This window comes from Cyprinodon tularosa, unplaced genomic scaffold, assembly GCF_016077235.1.
Source record: "Cyprinodon tularosa strain WSP-4 unplaced genomic scaffold, ASM1607723v1 ctg133, whole genome shotgun sequence".
Lineage (NCBI taxonomy): Eukaryota > Metazoa > Chordata > Actinopteri > Cyprinodontiformes > Cyprinodontidae > Cyprinodon > Cyprinodon tularosa.
This window is the reverse complement of record NW_024038148.1, coordinates 77,415-94,294: the sequence shown is the minus strand read 5'-3', so window position 1 is coordinate 94,294 and position 16,880 is coordinate 77,415. Positions and strand designations below refer to the sequence as shown.

General features: G+C 37.8%; 1 protein-coding gene across 2 annotated transcripts in view; it reads right to left on the bottom strand.

Moving 5' to 3' along the window:
• Positions 1-10,878: 10,878 nt before the first annotated feature.
• Positions 10,879-16,880, bottom strand: part of gabra4 (gamma-aminobutyric acid type A receptor subunit alpha4) — a 61,793-nt gene continuing 55,791 nt past the window's right edge. Inside the window, exon 9 of one of the 2 annotated variants that reach the window (XM_038277611.1) lies at positions 10,879-12,222. In XM_038277611.1, coding sequence (XP_038133539.1) covers positions 11,686-12,222 — 537 coding nt within the window. In that variant the 3' untranslated portion in view covers positions 10,879-11,685. The remainder of the gene's footprint in view (positions 12,223-16,880) is intronic. The other variant, XM_038277612.1, reaches the window with a different exon arrangement.

Sequence of the window (16,880 nt, the reverse complement as noted above, 5' to 3'; positions counted from 1 at the left end):
TTCTACTACATGACATCTATTAATATTTCTTTGCATTCTGATTTTTAAAGATATTAGAACTTAAAGCACATAATTTCTAAACATTAAATCAGATCTTATGGTCCAAAAATCTCAGTCCTTGACAGGCCTTTGCACCAAATCATTTTTTTGAGTAATTGCTCAGATGACTACCTTAGCTTTTACTTAAATAAAACATTTTTTAATGTAGTACTACTCTTAAGTACAACTTTGGGGTACTCTACTCACCAATGCCTATAACCCGTCCAGGTTTTCCTGTAAATGGTCAGTGAGGGCTGGACCTGTGATACTGAAAGAGGCAGAGCCATTATGTACATGACAGCTCTTTTTTTTTGTGGTGACTCTTGTCTTAACTCTCAAGAGTTAAGACATCACTGACACAAATTCATGTGCTGGAGAGAATACCAGCTTAAATAGTGTTTCTAGTTTTAATTTCAGCCTTAATCTTAAAACATTTCAGCTATTTCTTCTGTAACGTTTGTAGTCTCTATCGCACTAGCACTAAAACACACTTTCTTTTCTATTTTTTGGCAACTTTCCATATTTTTTACTTCAAAGGGGCATAGTCACATTATATGCTTGTACCAAACACTCCAAAATACAGTAGCTTATGATAAGATAGGGCAATATACTCAAGAGTCAATTCTAGTAGTGTTTTGATTGTCCTTTTTTTAGCCTAAATACTGTACATATTCAGCACCGGGCATGATGAGTGACAAACAGATTTGGCGCCATCTGCTGGCGGAACTGCTGAACTCCGAGAAAGCCTAATGGTGGCCATTCATGGGCCTGATAAATAAGTACTGATTGTGCTGTAATGCCTCATGGAAAAACTGTCAGCTAAGAGAATAGGTCTTAGAAGCATTGTTAACACCAGTAGCACTGTTAGCCGGCACATATTCTCACATTTGTCTCTTAACTGTGCAACATCAGAATACGATGATCAGATCCCGTTTTGGACCACCTGGAACGTTTTATGAATGAGAGGGAAAATGATGCATACAGAATGCAATCACGGTAGAGTGCAAGAGTGCATGAACATGTCTTGCATAGAAACAGCTGATATGGTCGCTGGTCTCACTTCTGTTAAGGTAAAGAGGAGGAACACAGCATACTAGTTTTAAAACAAAAGAAGAAGCTCACAACTGATAGGGAGCTGAGCTTGGATTGGGCTGATCCTGATAAATGTTTGATTCATACCCCGGTTTTGTTTTACTTCAGACAATGACCAAAAATGTGATATAAATTAAACTGATCAATAAGAACTAAGACAGGCCATTGGCTGCAGCTGGCATTTCCAGGGATCATTACGGATCCGTCTGAAGATGTTTTAGACACGATTGGTGACCTTCAGTTTATATTTTTAGATAGTTTTTATAAGTAGAGTCATTATACGTTGTTTTGCTGATTTAGGGTTGTGATTTTTGAGCATAGACTTCCAGGCTTAGGTGTGCTTTTTCACTACGCAGTTTTGATATTTGATATTTCCTCATGAAAAAATAGGAGACAGTAACAGGAGAACTGAATGATACAAGATCTGTATGATCTAAGAACGATGGAGGAAGAGGTAACCACATGTTTAATGTTCAGTTGTTATCTTGTTTTTGCTTGTAGCATCAAATATTGTGCTGATTAGCCTTTTTAGTATTTAATGAAAAATAATAATCATAGAAACAATAATATCTATGAAAAACCAGAAAAACCTCAGTATAAAAAAACAACAACCTTCAAAGTGATTAATCCAGGTGTGTCTGACCTAAGTAATCGTCCAGACACATCTGGATTAATCAGCTTGTCCAGTAATGTAACACAGGAAACTAGGAAGTAGTGGAGCTGTGCATTGAGCCAATTAGTGGGAGAAATGAATCTGCTTCTTTGAGATGCAGAGGCCCCTGATGCTGTCAGTTGACACTAATAAACGTATTTCTTCCTTTACCTGCAGGCATTGATGGCTACTTGTTTTTGATCCATGATAATGCAGCAAAACCAGATTCTAATGGTATGTATCTGGGAACCCTTGACCCCCTCCACTCCCATCCTCACCCCTCTCCCTCAACCCAGAGACACAGTTCTATTTTTCTATTAATAAAATTATGGATTTATTCATTTTAATAATCTTAGAAAACACTGAAAGTGTGGAGAGGGGTTGCCTGACTTCTACACTTGATTTTTGTTGTTTAAATATTATTTAATATTAGTGTTGCACCTATCCAGCACTAAAATGGTGATATCGGTATCAGTGAGTACCAACAAATAGGGCAATGATACCATTTTGAGAGCCAAAAGTTTCTTCAACTAGTGTCACCCATTCCAGGTAGACAATAAAAAGTTCTACTGGATTGACTTTGTATTAGTATTTTCCTGCTTCACAAAGGTAGGCAGCAGCTTGACAAAGCCATGATGGCAATTATTTTACATCCAAGTAGTATGAAGTTCTTCATATACACACATCAGCGTCAGACAGATGGTAACGGCCAATACTGCACAGCCAGGTATCGGGGTAAAATTGGCATCGGTGCAACACTAATAAATACGTTAAAAAAAATTAAACCATCACTCTCCTGGTTTCCTAATTTCATCTTGATGAGATGTATTTCTTTTTTGATCTACGAGCTGGAAATGTCCCCAGACTTGATTTCAGAAATCTGGTCACCTGACATCAGAATGCTTCCTGAGCTTTAGCTCCAGCTTTAATGGACTCCAACTGTCTGACTGTTTTCCCAACACCAGTTTTATCCTTCTTGGAATCAAACATCTTGCATCTTTTTAAACTTGGACTTTTTTTTTCTTTCACCTCTATAGTTCCACACTCACTTGCCTCCATCGCTCAGGTTGGTTGACCAGTTGTACCCATCTGCTATGACGTAATGATGATGTTAGTTATAGTTTATAAAAGCATTCATAGAAGTATACAGACATTAACCTTTTAGTCTAGTGAATAATATGGCTATTATGATATAATCTTTATCTGTAAGATATGAAACATTTGAGTGGTTAATGTACAGCTATGATCACCAAGAGGATCCTGGGATTCCAGATCCGGGTGCAGCGTTGATGTTCAGCTCATCAAGCATCCAGCTGGTCATAATATTTGCCTCTTCAGAGTCCTGAATTCAGCAGCATTGGAAAGATCTGATTAATTGTAACAGCAGCCTCACGTGTGGGGATGTTTGGCCACACCCACTTCCAAAAACCAGCCAATGAGGTCACGCTGACCTACACAAGGCAGCACCATTTTCTGATGCATCAGTTTTAATTTCCATCGATTAAGTATAGTCTGTTATAATCTAAACAGTTCAGAGCCTGAAGAAGAGCAGAAACATGATGAGATTAGACCTCGATTCATTTAACGTTATATTTTACTACATTAATGAAGTATACTTTTTAGGAAATTTTAGGACTATATATGTGCATCAATGAACTCTGCAAAGCAAACTTGGGGTATGTACTTTTGTATACTTGAAAATGTGAACATAGTTTTGATAAGTATTCTTATGAGTACAGGGTATATATACCAATACTCTTATTGCCTTTTTAGTATAAGCTAAGTAAAGATAAAATAAATGTCTTTAAGTATATAATTCTAAACTACCAGAAAAGTTGAAAGTATATTTGTTTAAGTTAAAAACTAGTATATTTTGCATAAACTGCTTTTCTTTTAATTAAAAAAAAAACAGAACAGCTTTTTGAAAGTTAGAAAGTTTAGCAATGTGTGTTAAAAAGGAGCTTTTTCGCCTTCCTACTAAGTAAAGCTGAAATGTAATTTAGGTTGTACAGTAATTTGTGTTTGAAAAATCATTTTCAAAAAAGAAAACGTATAGAATTGGCAAAGCAGAGGTAGAGGGGCCACCCGTGTTGGAGCCACAGGCTGAAAGGCCCTTTCCATCCTCTGAAGGGGAAACAACCAGGAGCTCTTCAAACTGAACCCGAAAATATACAGGAAGCAAATGGACATTACCGTAGTAACCAGGTGACACAACCCATGAATATCCAGATTAACCTGGTCGACTGTCTCATATTTTACAGATGGTTGTTAGAAGAAAGAAACAGGAACTAGAAATAAATCTAAATGTAACTAGATTTTTTTTACAGGGGAAACAAGGATAGATTAAGGGATGCAGGTAATTATCCTCTAAAACGCAATAAAAAAAATCAAACTTTGATGATAGGAGAACATTTAAATGCAACAGAAACAGAAGAAAGCTGCAAATAGTTCTCAGTAAAATCAAGGCCAACTAAATTCCTCAACTTGACCACTAGAGGGAGTGGTACACCATCTTTTAACAGCCACTGTTTCAGTTTGATGGTGACAAAACAGAAATAATAAAAATCTTAAGCTTTATCTCAGGGTGTCTTCCTACTCTTTACCGCTTTATTGTCCAATCCTACCACCAAATGTTGCTGTTCGCATCTATAATCTGGTCAGCCAGAACAAAAAGGCCCAACTAAAGCACCACAGAGGAGCCAGAACTCAGCTTCTATCAGTGCTGCTCACCAGGCTGCTGATAGGGTCACCATTACATGTGTGTTTTCATAGAGGGATATATTTGATCACTTTGGCGACAAATTGGTGGGTAAAGTAGAGACCAATGGGGAGCTAATGACGACAAAATCAATTTCACACATGGCTGCTTTTAAGAGAGGAGAGTGGCGCCTGGCATCTTGATCTGTCCATCAGCCTCTGTGTTTTTCTGCACCGTGGCAACATCAGCACTCCTGTCGAAGTAACAGCCATGACTACATGGACGATAGAGGTATTAGAGCCAGAAATGAGGCACCAACTGCATCATGAATCCCCATCCATATGACATCTCTCCACCAGCAGACGTGTTCATCCACCAACTGTTCAATGAGACACATTCAACTCATTTTGTTCAGTCACCATCAAAGTGTGAGGATTTGAAACACAGAAGAAAATCTCCATAAGGGCACAGTCTAATCCATAAGTTAAGAACACATAAAAATAACCTTCACTTATATTTTTTGGATGATTTCCCAAATAACATATTTTGTGGATAAACACTACAGCAATAAAGTCAAGTTATATTAAAGAAGGGCTGAGCCAGCAGACGACACCTGGGAGGACAACTCTGTGTCTCCATGTTCCGTCCTTTTAGAATACAATAGGATGGTGTCCTTTAATAAGACAAAATCAAATTAGCACCAGCAGAGTCACCTCCTGCAAGGGTCACTAGCTTTCCAGATTCCTTGAAGTGAGGATGCGCCTCTTTTTAACAGTACTTATGGGGTTTATCTACTGTCTTGGGGGTAAAGGGCTGGATTTAATGTAGATCAGTGGTTAGGAGATTACATTCAATACTGTTTGTTTCCATAAATGTGGAAAGAGAGCATGGTTAATTTTTTTTTCTTTCTAAAAATAGCTATCAGCCACAAACAGACCAGCCCCATTTCCATACAGCCTTCCTTAGACAAGAGATGGTCACCAGAACAGCAGGTGGTTTACTAAGCTTTTAAAGGAAACGTCCAGTCAGCAAGGAATGATCAGTGGATTATAATCCTGACCTAAAACCAATACGCTCATGTTGATTAAATTAATTTAGAGTTAATCAGTAAAAAAAAAAAATAATAATAATAATAATAATTTTCGTTGCGATTACTGAGTCCAGGAGCGGCCGTTTTTGTCCAAATATAGTAACACCTCACTCCTGTCATCTTCCTGCAGTGACATCACAGCCGGAGCCTAGCGCCATTCTCCCTGCTTTACCATCACAATCAATGGGAACTACTAAATGCATCTGCAATTAACAACAATTATTTAAAGTTGTAGGGAAATCTTATTTAAATGTCAAATCATTCTGGCTTAAACATGTCTATAAATGTATTCTTTATCAGAAGATATTATCCCAAAAGTTATAAAATTAATATTTTTAAAAAGAATCCTATTTTAAAATCTGTTTTTTTTTTTTCTCATTATCTTATGCAGGCCAGTTAGTTATACGTCAGCTTGTTCACCTCAATCAAATTTTTTTGGTCTTAGCATCTTGATTCATATGTCGCAGCTAATATACGCAACGGTTGAAATAAGAATCATTTCCTTTCCCATTGAGTTCTGTCCCAGTGTTCACGGGGATGGACGTCTGTGTCTTCAGCAGGCGTAGAGCTAACAGAACTGGCAGCGTTGCGAGGCAAGGGCTCAAACATGTACGGCTGTAAGCCTTCTACACCAAACCAAGCTTCTGCCGCCCTGGCGTCCTCTTCCACAACATCTTCATCCCCGCTTTCCTCCTTTAAATAAAAAATGTATGATGGAGGAGACTCATCCATGTCTGAATATGACCGGACTTTTCCTTTAAAATGGTATCTTTTTTAATTAGTTTCTGTTCTGTAGTTTGAGGTCCTCATAATGAGGCAACAACACTCTTCCCTCATTTAAGAGGGAGATGAATGTGCCTGCTTGCAACTACTTCAATAAAACAGTCAGTGTGGAAACTAGTGGAGCGGCGACTGAGGTAAAACTGAAAGGAAAGCAGGAGATAGCTAGATTTGGTACTATATTTAATCTAGCAATAAATATAATGGTAAAAATCAGATATAACTGGAATCATTAGGAGTCTAAACAAATGGAGGAACTATAAGGGAGTGACATTTATTCCATTTTTGCTGCAAGCAAAAAAAAGATTTTGTAAGTTGAAAGTTGAAAAAACATGAATGTAGAAAAATTAGTGTTTATTTTTGGGCTTGAAGTGAAGAAAATGTGATCTGTAAAACAAAATTTGAAAACAATAAAATTCAAAAAACTCCATCTTTAAAAAGAAGATGCGAAAATAAAAACAATATTAAATCCTTTAAAAAAATAATTTTAAAAACCACATAAAAAAAAAAAAATGTCACTTCCAAGTTCAAAAAGTGAAAAAAATCCAACATTTTATTTCTGGATTTTTTTTTTCTCCAAATTTTGGTTTACACTTTTTTTCCTTCAAATTTAAATCCATAAAAAAAAATCTTTGCTTGCAAAAATATTGGAATAAAATTCACTCCGTATGTATCAACATTCTAGAAGTCTGAAAGATTGAGTCTGAAAGTTGTTTTATTAAATGTTTTTTCTACTTGAGAGCAAAAGAGAAAAATGTTAAGAAATAAATGATCTATTTTAACCTCCTCTCGTCCACCTTAGATATCCACGCCGCCTCATTAATGAGACCTCTTCTGTTCTGACAGTTTCAGTAATAGAAAAGTTTTCCAGACACGGTAGGATTAGGCAGTAGGAAGCTCAGACTTCTCTGTGACCGCAGCCATAGAGCAACCAACTGGTAACACACTAAAAATACATATACTACATTCTTTATTTATTTAAATATATAAATTAAAATTATTATAGTATAAATGGCCCTATGATGACAGTATTTCTTATAAATAAGTACATGTTACATCATTTTAACTCATAGTACATTTATTTATTTCATGGTATATTTACATTTATGTATTTTGATGATTTGGGCCTCCATACATCTCAGGGATCACCTCAACATGAACATGAAAAACCATCATGTTCTATGGAGTGAATTTTATCCCATTATTGGTGCAAGCAAAGATTGCTTTTTATAACTGGAAATAAAAAAAAATGGAATCCAGAATTGGAGCTTAGAAAAAAATTCTTAAAAAAATTCTTAAACCAAAAAAGGTTATGAGAGTAACTTTGCTGTTTTCTAATATTCTATTTTTCAAAATTATCAATTTTTTAAAATGTTTTTTTTATGATGTAATTTCACAACTTTATTTTTTGAGTTTTTAAATAGATTTTATTTTTCAGATTTTAGTTTTTCCAAATCTTTTTTCAGATAATGTTTTAGTAAATGAAAAATTGCATTATTTTCAAGTTTTTACAGAAAAGATTCTCTTCTCAAAATCTCTTCAAGTCCGATACAAATCCCTCTCTGCTCCTCACTGCAGAGGAAAGCCCACCCCAGAAGTGAAGGGAACATGATTTGTAAAATGCAAAGCAATGTAATTTATAAAAACCAATCTGAAAAAAGAGAAATTTTGAAATGTAAAATAAAAAAAAATAAAAATGAAATATGAAGAAATAAAATCTAATAAAACAGCAGAGTTACTTTCACTTTCAAAATGTGTTACTCTCGAACACATTTTAAAAATTGTATTTCTATTTTATTTGTGTTTTTAATTTCTGTTATCAGTTTTTTTTTTTTTTTACATATTCACAAATCGTTTTCCTTGCTTGCAACAACAACGAGAAAAAACTCACTCCTTAGACCACCTGGGTGACTCACAACCTCCCAGGGGACCCCGACCCCCACTTACAGAGCTCCTGCTCTAACCAATCTTAAATAAAGTTGGATTCTGCAAACCTCACCTTAGCAGACTGTAATAATAAATACCTTATATTAGCTTAGCAATGATGGAAATACATTTTTATATTCGGATTTAAAAAAGACATTTCAAGCATCTGATAGTGTTTCTAATCCAAGTTATCATACTGCGAGGAACTCAAACTGCCCATGCCTTGAAGTGTTTCTTAGAGGAGGAAATTATTTCTCATTTGTTTACTAAAGCCATCTTTTATAGTGGAAACGTCATACATCACCATTTAACTTAAAAAAGGATGGATGGATGTTAATTCTTGCCTTTTCTCATTTAAAACGATGTGCAGGCGACAGCGTAGATAAGTGGGTCACTGAATGTTCAAGTGTTAATCTACGTCAAATAAATGTGGCCTCATTTGTTGCAGTGGTGTTAAAGAAATGTGTCAAACCGTGTTAAAGGAGTAGATTTAGCAACGTTGTCTTGAGCAACCTGCATGCCATAAACACGTCTCTTAATAGGTTGCATAAAAAGAGAAATATTCACCCTAAAGAACAGCTGGTAGAGCAGGATTTTACCACATGGGTTAAATTTGGCTCAAAAATAACACAAAGCTGCAAATTATTGCCAAATATGTACACTTTAAATCCTCCATCCTGGCACTGTCTCGTTTTAATAAAACTGCTGCCAACTACAGGTAAGGAGCCAACTACTGACAAATAACTATTATAACCCCACAGCAGCAAATATTTGGATTTTGATTCTGGCTATCCATCCAATAAAATGTAAAAATTACACGTTTTTTTGGCTTTCTTGCTCCCATAGTGGAGTAAATTATCTGTTGCTTAAAAAAATATAAATATAAATAATAGGTTGCGCAGCAACACAGACGCAGCATCAAACGTAACAAAGATAGTTAATATTGACATTCCACTATGGACATCTTTATTTTTATTTGTTTTAAGAGGGTAAACTCAGCAGAAACAGGTTGGATCTTTATGCTAACTACTAGCACAGCAGTTGAAATGTTTTTCTTCATTTTGTTGCTCTTAAACCCTAAAATAATCTGGTTTACATGCAGAGGCTGAACAGAAACATGAGGATCCCTGCGTTATGAGTCACAATCTATCCAAAAAGCTAACAAACATTTTAAACTGCTGTATATAATGTTTTATGCAGTAGGGGTGTGAATAAGTATCATGATGTGTCATGATACGACTTATCCCAATATCCTGATACAGTAATTCAATTCAGTTCACTTCATTTGTATATCGCCAATTAAGGAGTCATTAACAAAGACAATATATTGTGATTTTTCTAGTAATATGGCTCTGGAAATCATTGAGAGACCTTGTCTACCCTATAAATTACTGGAAGGCGCTAGAAGACGTCATCCCCTAATTTATATATTTCATTTCATCCAGCTGAAAGCAGAGTTGCTAACTTGGCGCTTTTCTCGCTTCATTTATAAACTTTTCAGACCTCTCTAGTGTCTTTGTTTTAAAAAAGCGGCTAGCGCAAAGTCTAGCAACTTTATTCTATGCCAAGGGAGACTTTGGCAACAACACATAAAAGCACCGAACTCTGTTCTCCTGAGCGAGTGGATCCGTAAACCTGTCTACCGCTCTGGTCCACTGTGGTCATGCAAGGCAGGCGGAAAAAAGGGGCTAGATGTGGCGCTAGGAGCTTTTTTGAAATACTATAGAGAGGTCTAAAAAGTTGCTAAAGATAGAAACAAAAAATCAAAGAAAGCAAAACTGTTGGACGATGTGCTGCGTTTTAATGGCTGGAGATTTAAAGTGATATAAAAGTAAGATAATGAAACTGATGTTTATAAATATTTTTGTCCATATTTAAGATCCAGTTTGGATTATTTTGAATCATTACCAATATCATCTAATGCAAATCAGGATATTGGTATTTTGAATCGATACTAATATCCTGGAATGAAATATCAGGTAATTTGTTAAACTGCTTTATTCTTACACTCTGAGTCTGCAGCCATATTGGATTTTGAACCTAGATCTGGTTTGGATACTTCCAACCTTTCATGTCAAGGATTCTCCTTTAGAAGACGTTCTTCTATTTCCTATTGGGAACTTTTAAAATCCAACATCTGAGTTCAAACAGAATGCAGCTTTAAGCCTTTTTGCTCCTCTGAGGAGTTCATCAGTTTCTCCACAGACATCTGTTGCAAAAAAAGGGAACTAATACGGCTGATAGCTTCAAAATAACCAATTCAATAAATGCATTTTTAAATGAGTCATCACCTGGAAATCTGACTTTTTCAGAACTGTGAATGTAAAATACCAGTTTATCCTAAGAGAAATGTCATTGCATTTGTAGGAAATAAACAGCTGCATTGATAATGAGGTAACACCTGGCTGCCTAGAGAGGATGAAACCCAATCAGGTGTCTGGGTTATTAAAGAGCAGGTCTGGTAGCACTATTTGGACTGTGTCTCCGAACCTCTCAGGAACAAATAATAGATGATTCCCAGTGAAAAAATGGGAAAACGGAAAAGTTTCCTCCTCCCACAATGATCTACTATTCATATCTGCTTTCTGTTGCTTTTTTCTGTTCACTTTTTTTTTTTTTTCCTCATAGTTTACATAACAAAAGTATGAACCAGACAGTAAAGAAGCTTAAACACTACTCTTGTAAACACGTATCCACCAGTTCCTTTCTGATTTATCCCTACATTTCATCTTGGGCGGGAGGGCGGGTTTCCGATTGCTTAATCCATCTTGTGCAAGATAGATGCTTCGGGAGGAGGCACTGTGCAAGAAGCTTTCACAGCTCATCCAATCGTGACCAAAGCTCCTCTAAGCCTGGTTTGAAGACTTTTCTATCAAATTTCTTTTTCTGCTTGACACTTATTTCACCAGGAGGCATTTAAGTCCATACACCACCACCGATAGGTTTGTCATAAATCCTTAAACCTAATTTTTACTCCTTTTTTTTTACATTAAATATAAATCTGTTAAACCTAATAAATAAATATTTATATATATATTTATATATATTTTACATCGTTGTTGAGGTCCAGCTCCTAATGATGATATATATCCAAACATCCAGACAGGTGCAGGGTATAAAAATAGGAAAAATGACAAATCCCCACGCTTTCTCCAGGCTGAATGGATCCCGAGGCAGTGGCAGACCTTTACAATCAGATGAGTCGATATAAAACAGGAAGAGGACAGAGGGGTACTCCAAAGTGCAGACGCTCTTTCTTAAAGGTGAGTCAGCTCGTTTTAATTTATAAGGATTTGTTTCCATGCCTGTGGTCCCTCGGCGAGAGCAAAACGAATGCACTGCGAATGTGTTCCTCCAGGATCCACCTTTGATGGATGAGCCGATTTTACTGTTGTATCCATGTTAGATCTAGCCTCCTTTGGTCACCATTGTGTCTTTGGACAGGTACACCACCCAGTAGACCATGTTAAATGCACCAAAGGACACTGGAAACAGGATCCGTGCGTATTTGTCAATTTTACTGGTTCCTCCCATGCCAGCAGTGGTTGGCTGAGAGCATGGCGTCTGCTTCGGTTCCAGTTTGTTCCCCATCATCTGGATGCGCTCCAACTTGGGCCCCAGAAGTTGCTGCAGAGATGCGGGGCCATCGGCTTGCCTGCTCGGTGTCCCACCCATCACGTCGGGGGTGGAGGCTGCGGGTTGAGGTGTACCCTTCACCAGCTGGGCGGAGGAGGAAGCCACGCTCAGCAGGCTCTCAGACTTGGGGCTGGAGCGGGACAGAGTGGAGGAGCTGCCATTGGCTCCGCCGGCTAAAGGTCTCAGCTGCCTTCCTCTCCCCAGTCCTGAAATGTTGGTGGTGGACTGGGCTCTCAGCTGACTGGTCGGATCTTGGTGGGAAATGTTATTCATTCTCTTTCTCAAGGAGCCGTTGGTGCCGGGAATCTGCTGTGAAAGACGAGAGAAAGATAGGCTTAGGTCAAGGTGAACAGAATATTTTCAAAGCCAAGCTTTATTAGAAGAGCTAATGATACCAGAGCAATGATGCCAATAATCCCATAATGCAGACAGACAAAAGGAAAAAATTGGTTGTGAAATCTTGTGTTGCACCAAAACTTTGTTTCGCTGCTGTAAATCCTTATTTGGAGTTTTTGCAATGTTTGCTAACCATGCAAAATCCAGGTCGTGTTTCCCTTATCTACATTACAAAGGAGTCTCATGTGTCTGAGTGTTTCACACTTAGATACAAAAACCTCAAACTTATTTTTCTCTTATTGGGGATTATATGTGGTTCCATGGAGGACCACTGTTTCCTCCCACAGTCTGAATACCAGTGGTGATAGTCTGCACTGAAGCTTTAATACATGCTGCAAACCTGTAGCACAGAACCACTGTTACAACGCTTCCTTCACAGCGTAAGAAATCATGTGACCAATGACATCCGAAGCACTAACTGATTTGCTTCCTGGATGAATATCCTGACTAGTTCGGATAAGTGTTCCCCACCCCATTTTCAACCTCTGCCATTCTTTCACAAGCACACCCAATGCGTGCTATATTTTCCCAAGACTCTGTTTGGTAACACCAAAACATGTTAATCAACCTTTATTAACAAATACAACATGATATACTGTACTGTGTGGGTGCCAGCGTATTTTTAAAACAAACCTAGTATGAAAACAGGAGGGATAAATACAACATTTATTTTGCACCAAGGGGGATTTTAACATTTAAACTTTGGTGATCTACACACAAAATGAAATGCAAACAGTTTCACTGGGGAATCCCTGACTATTAGTAGTGATGCATATTATACAGTGTACCGTGTCCCTCTGTGCAATCCTTCTGTCCTAAACAAGACTGAAGCTTCAACTTTTCCATAAAGTTTGCACATAAATAGCAAATCCATCACAAAAAAAATTAAAAGAGAGAGATGATGTGTTCTCCTGTTTTAGCTTCCTTTGCTTTTGGCTCCCTGTTAAATTCAGAGTAGAATTTAAAATCCTCCTTCTCACATATAAAGCCTTAAATGGCCAAGCTCCATCTGATATCAGAGATCTGATTGTTCCTTATGTTTCTAACAGAGCACTTCGCTCTCAGTCTGCAGGTTTACTAGTGGTTCCTAGAATTTCTAAAAGTAGAATGGGAGGCAGATCTTTTAGTTATCAGGCTCCTCTCCTGTGGAACCAACTACCAGTTTTAGTCCGTGAGGCAGACACCCTGTCTACTTATAAGGGTAGGTTTAAAACTTTCCTTTTTCGTAAAGCTTATAGTTAGAGTTGCTCAGGTTATCCTGAGCTATCTCTATAGATTATGCTGCTATAGGCTTAGACTGCTGGAGGACATAGGGACCTATTTTGCTCATTCTAATTCATTCTATTGTAGCTCTATTCTCCAACTTTGCAATATTTATGATGATCTTGGCATCAGCAGCCGCTCCTGTATTAAATAAACACTTTGAATTATTCCACTGTCTTTCTCACCTTGAATACTGGGTTATTCTTTCCTGCTTCATGACTATATTTGTTATCTAACCCCTTATCATTATGCTCGCTGCTTTTTTTCATCATAGTAGCTTCATCTGGTTTGTTCCTGTATGGCTGAGACTCCATCCTGGAGGGGAAATATCACCTACTGGAGAGTGGTGGCCTAGTGGTTAGAGCATTGCACTCAAAGGTTCTGAGTTCAAGCCCCACTCCCACAGACTGCCACTCTGGGTCCCTGAGCAAGAGCCTGTTTGTTTCCTAGACAGCCAGCTGTGGAGCTGTAAAACAGTTAATTTTTCTAAATGAATGTATTTTTAGGTCCGATCTCACACTTAGCCGTTTTTTCTGAAGATTACTTCCTGTTAAAAGGGAGCTTTTCCACTTTTTCTGCATGCATGCCAGTATGAGATATTGCTGTATAGTCAAGCACACATTGGTGTAACCGCATGCTCATTCAGAATGATAGAATCCTTCAAAGTCAATGACTTAATGCAATCAGATGGGTTTCCCTGATAGAACACTTTTTAACCAATCTGACTGGATGATCTGACTGAATTGTTCCTGTAAGAGTGCCTTGAGATTACATGTTGTGAATTGGTGCTATAAATTAACTTAATTAAAAACTGAATATCGTTTGTTGTAGATTTATTGAAGGAGCAGGCACAGAAGCATAAAACACAAAAGGAACATAAGGGAGGCAATGTAGACAATCCAGCCGTCAGTGGCTGATAGGAACCTCCTTAAATATTAGGGAGGAGAAGAATCATGTGTTTTCGTCAGCTGCCTCCTCCAAAGGCCAGATTCATCGGCCGATTACGCCATAGTGCAGCACCGTGGCCTGTTTGGATTCTCAAACTATGCAGCTGATAAATGCTGCTCTTTTTCGCCTGGTTAGAAGGACAGTTCTCATGTATATTGCTTAGCTTCGGTGCTGAAGTTACACCCCTGTGAGTTTATTTAACGTAAAGTAGCAACCAAGTTCTCCCAGAGAAGTCTGTGCTTGCTGGACGGAGTGAGACTACCTATTCTATGATTCAAAAGGAGCTGATCGTATTGAGCTAAACTGGACCTCCACTAAACTGGACCTCTGGGGCTAAACTATCCCATTCTCTTCTTCATTACAAATTAATGCAATCCTGACTCATTGTTCATTTTTCATTGTAAAACCAAATAAAACTCGCTGTTTGGACTGCATTTAATATCTCTGCACCAGGACTTATTCACATTTATCTTCTGCTATATTTAAAAGACACCTGAAATGCATTAAGCTTTAAAAGTTGAACATTCCTCAGAGACTCTTGGACAGACTTTTAAACTCTCTTTTACCCTTTTTATTATTATTATCAGTACTGTTTCGTGTCTGAGTATGTCATGTTCTACCCTGATTACTGGCCTTAACTGTTCATGTCATTCACCTACTTTATTCTGCCCGGCTCCTAATCATCTCTCATTCTATCCTCCTGTGTTTCTGCTTTATATTCGATGCAGTCAAGCTATCGACTCGAAACGTGGGGAGCATCAGTTTTCAAGCCTGGCTGCAAGGAGGAGACGAGTTTTCTGCAGTAATCCTGGTACAACAACTTGTCCCTGCCCCGCAACCACTGAGCCTGCCTGTCGGCATCTGATCCTGTCTGTCTGCATCTGTGCGTGTCTGTCTGGGCGCGCTTCTGGACCCGTTCTGACTCTGAACCTGCCTAAAGGCTCTGGGCATTCCTGGAAACCATGATCTATCTATTCCTCGGCGGATCGGAACCCCTGCTTGGACTACGGACCCCTGGATCTCAGAACTGTTTCTGCCTAATCTGTTTTCCCTTGAAAACGCATCTCGTTGGCAGTGTATCGGCTGATCCTGCCTTGAATTGAGAGGATGGACTGAACTTTCAAACCAGGTAAGTGACTCATTTGGATGATCATCTCCTGTCGAATGATTGTGGTCACTTAGCTGTGTTTCTCCCTGCAGAGTGTCAGTGATTGGGCGGTGCCACAGATCTGCAGCAGCCCATTTCTGTTCTGCTTCAGTTCTGTTTTGTTTTAATAAAGGTTTTGAACTTTCCTACTGACTTTCTCACCTTGAATACTGGGTCCATCTATTCCGTTTATGACAGCATAGTTATTAGATATAATAAAACTGCAATCGGGATTATTAGCTAATAAATGTGCCGTTTAAATAGCAGGGAATAAACATAAATAGATTAGCAAAAAACACCAAGGAAATTTTAAAGAAGGATATAAATCAAAAGAACATGAATCTTTAATAAAAAACAAGGAATGACATAAATCTAAGAGTAACTAAAAAACAAAGTAAAAACGTGAAGAGAACAAAAATCCAAAACAGCAGACCGTGACAGCTATGTTACCTGGTTCTCTTAATTGTTTAGAGAATGTGTGCATGCATGTCTGTTTGTCCTGTGTCTATCTGTCCTGACCTCTGCAAGGAAAAGCGATGAACAGATCAGATTTTAACTGGGACCCAACACAAAGTTTGTCCATCAGACATTAGAGGGAAATGGTGCAGTGCTCTGGCAATATCATACAACTGAAAGGATTAGAAAAATAAATGAATCCATGTTGTCTTTGGACTTGTGAAGGCCTCAGAGGTCTGTTAGAGAAAACCAATGAACAAACATCATCATGGAAACCAAGCAACCAGACATGGGTAGAGTACTCTAAAATTGTACTCAAATAGGAGTAGCACTACTTCAACATTTTTTTACTCAAGTAAAAGTAAAAAGTAGTCATCCAAACATTACTCAAGTAAAGTATTTGGTAAAAAGGCTACATAAGTATTGAGTAATTTTTGGATACTAACATCTGAATTTGTGTTTAGAAATGATGCAGATAATCAGCTATTATGTCATTTCTGGTACTTTAAAGACTCAAATGCATAAAAAACACAAATGCTGCAGATGACTTGAGACTAGCCTAAAGGTTAATCTTCCAACTAGACAATGACCCTAAACATGTATGCATATAGATAATTGAATAGCTTATGGTCAAAGCATACTCGTGTCATAGAACAGCAAATTTCCAGTCTTTCAATGTGCAGAGCAAAACACATCCAAAACCATAACAAAACCCTGAAGCCAAGATTCGGGCTAAAGATAGTTCTACAACACCGTC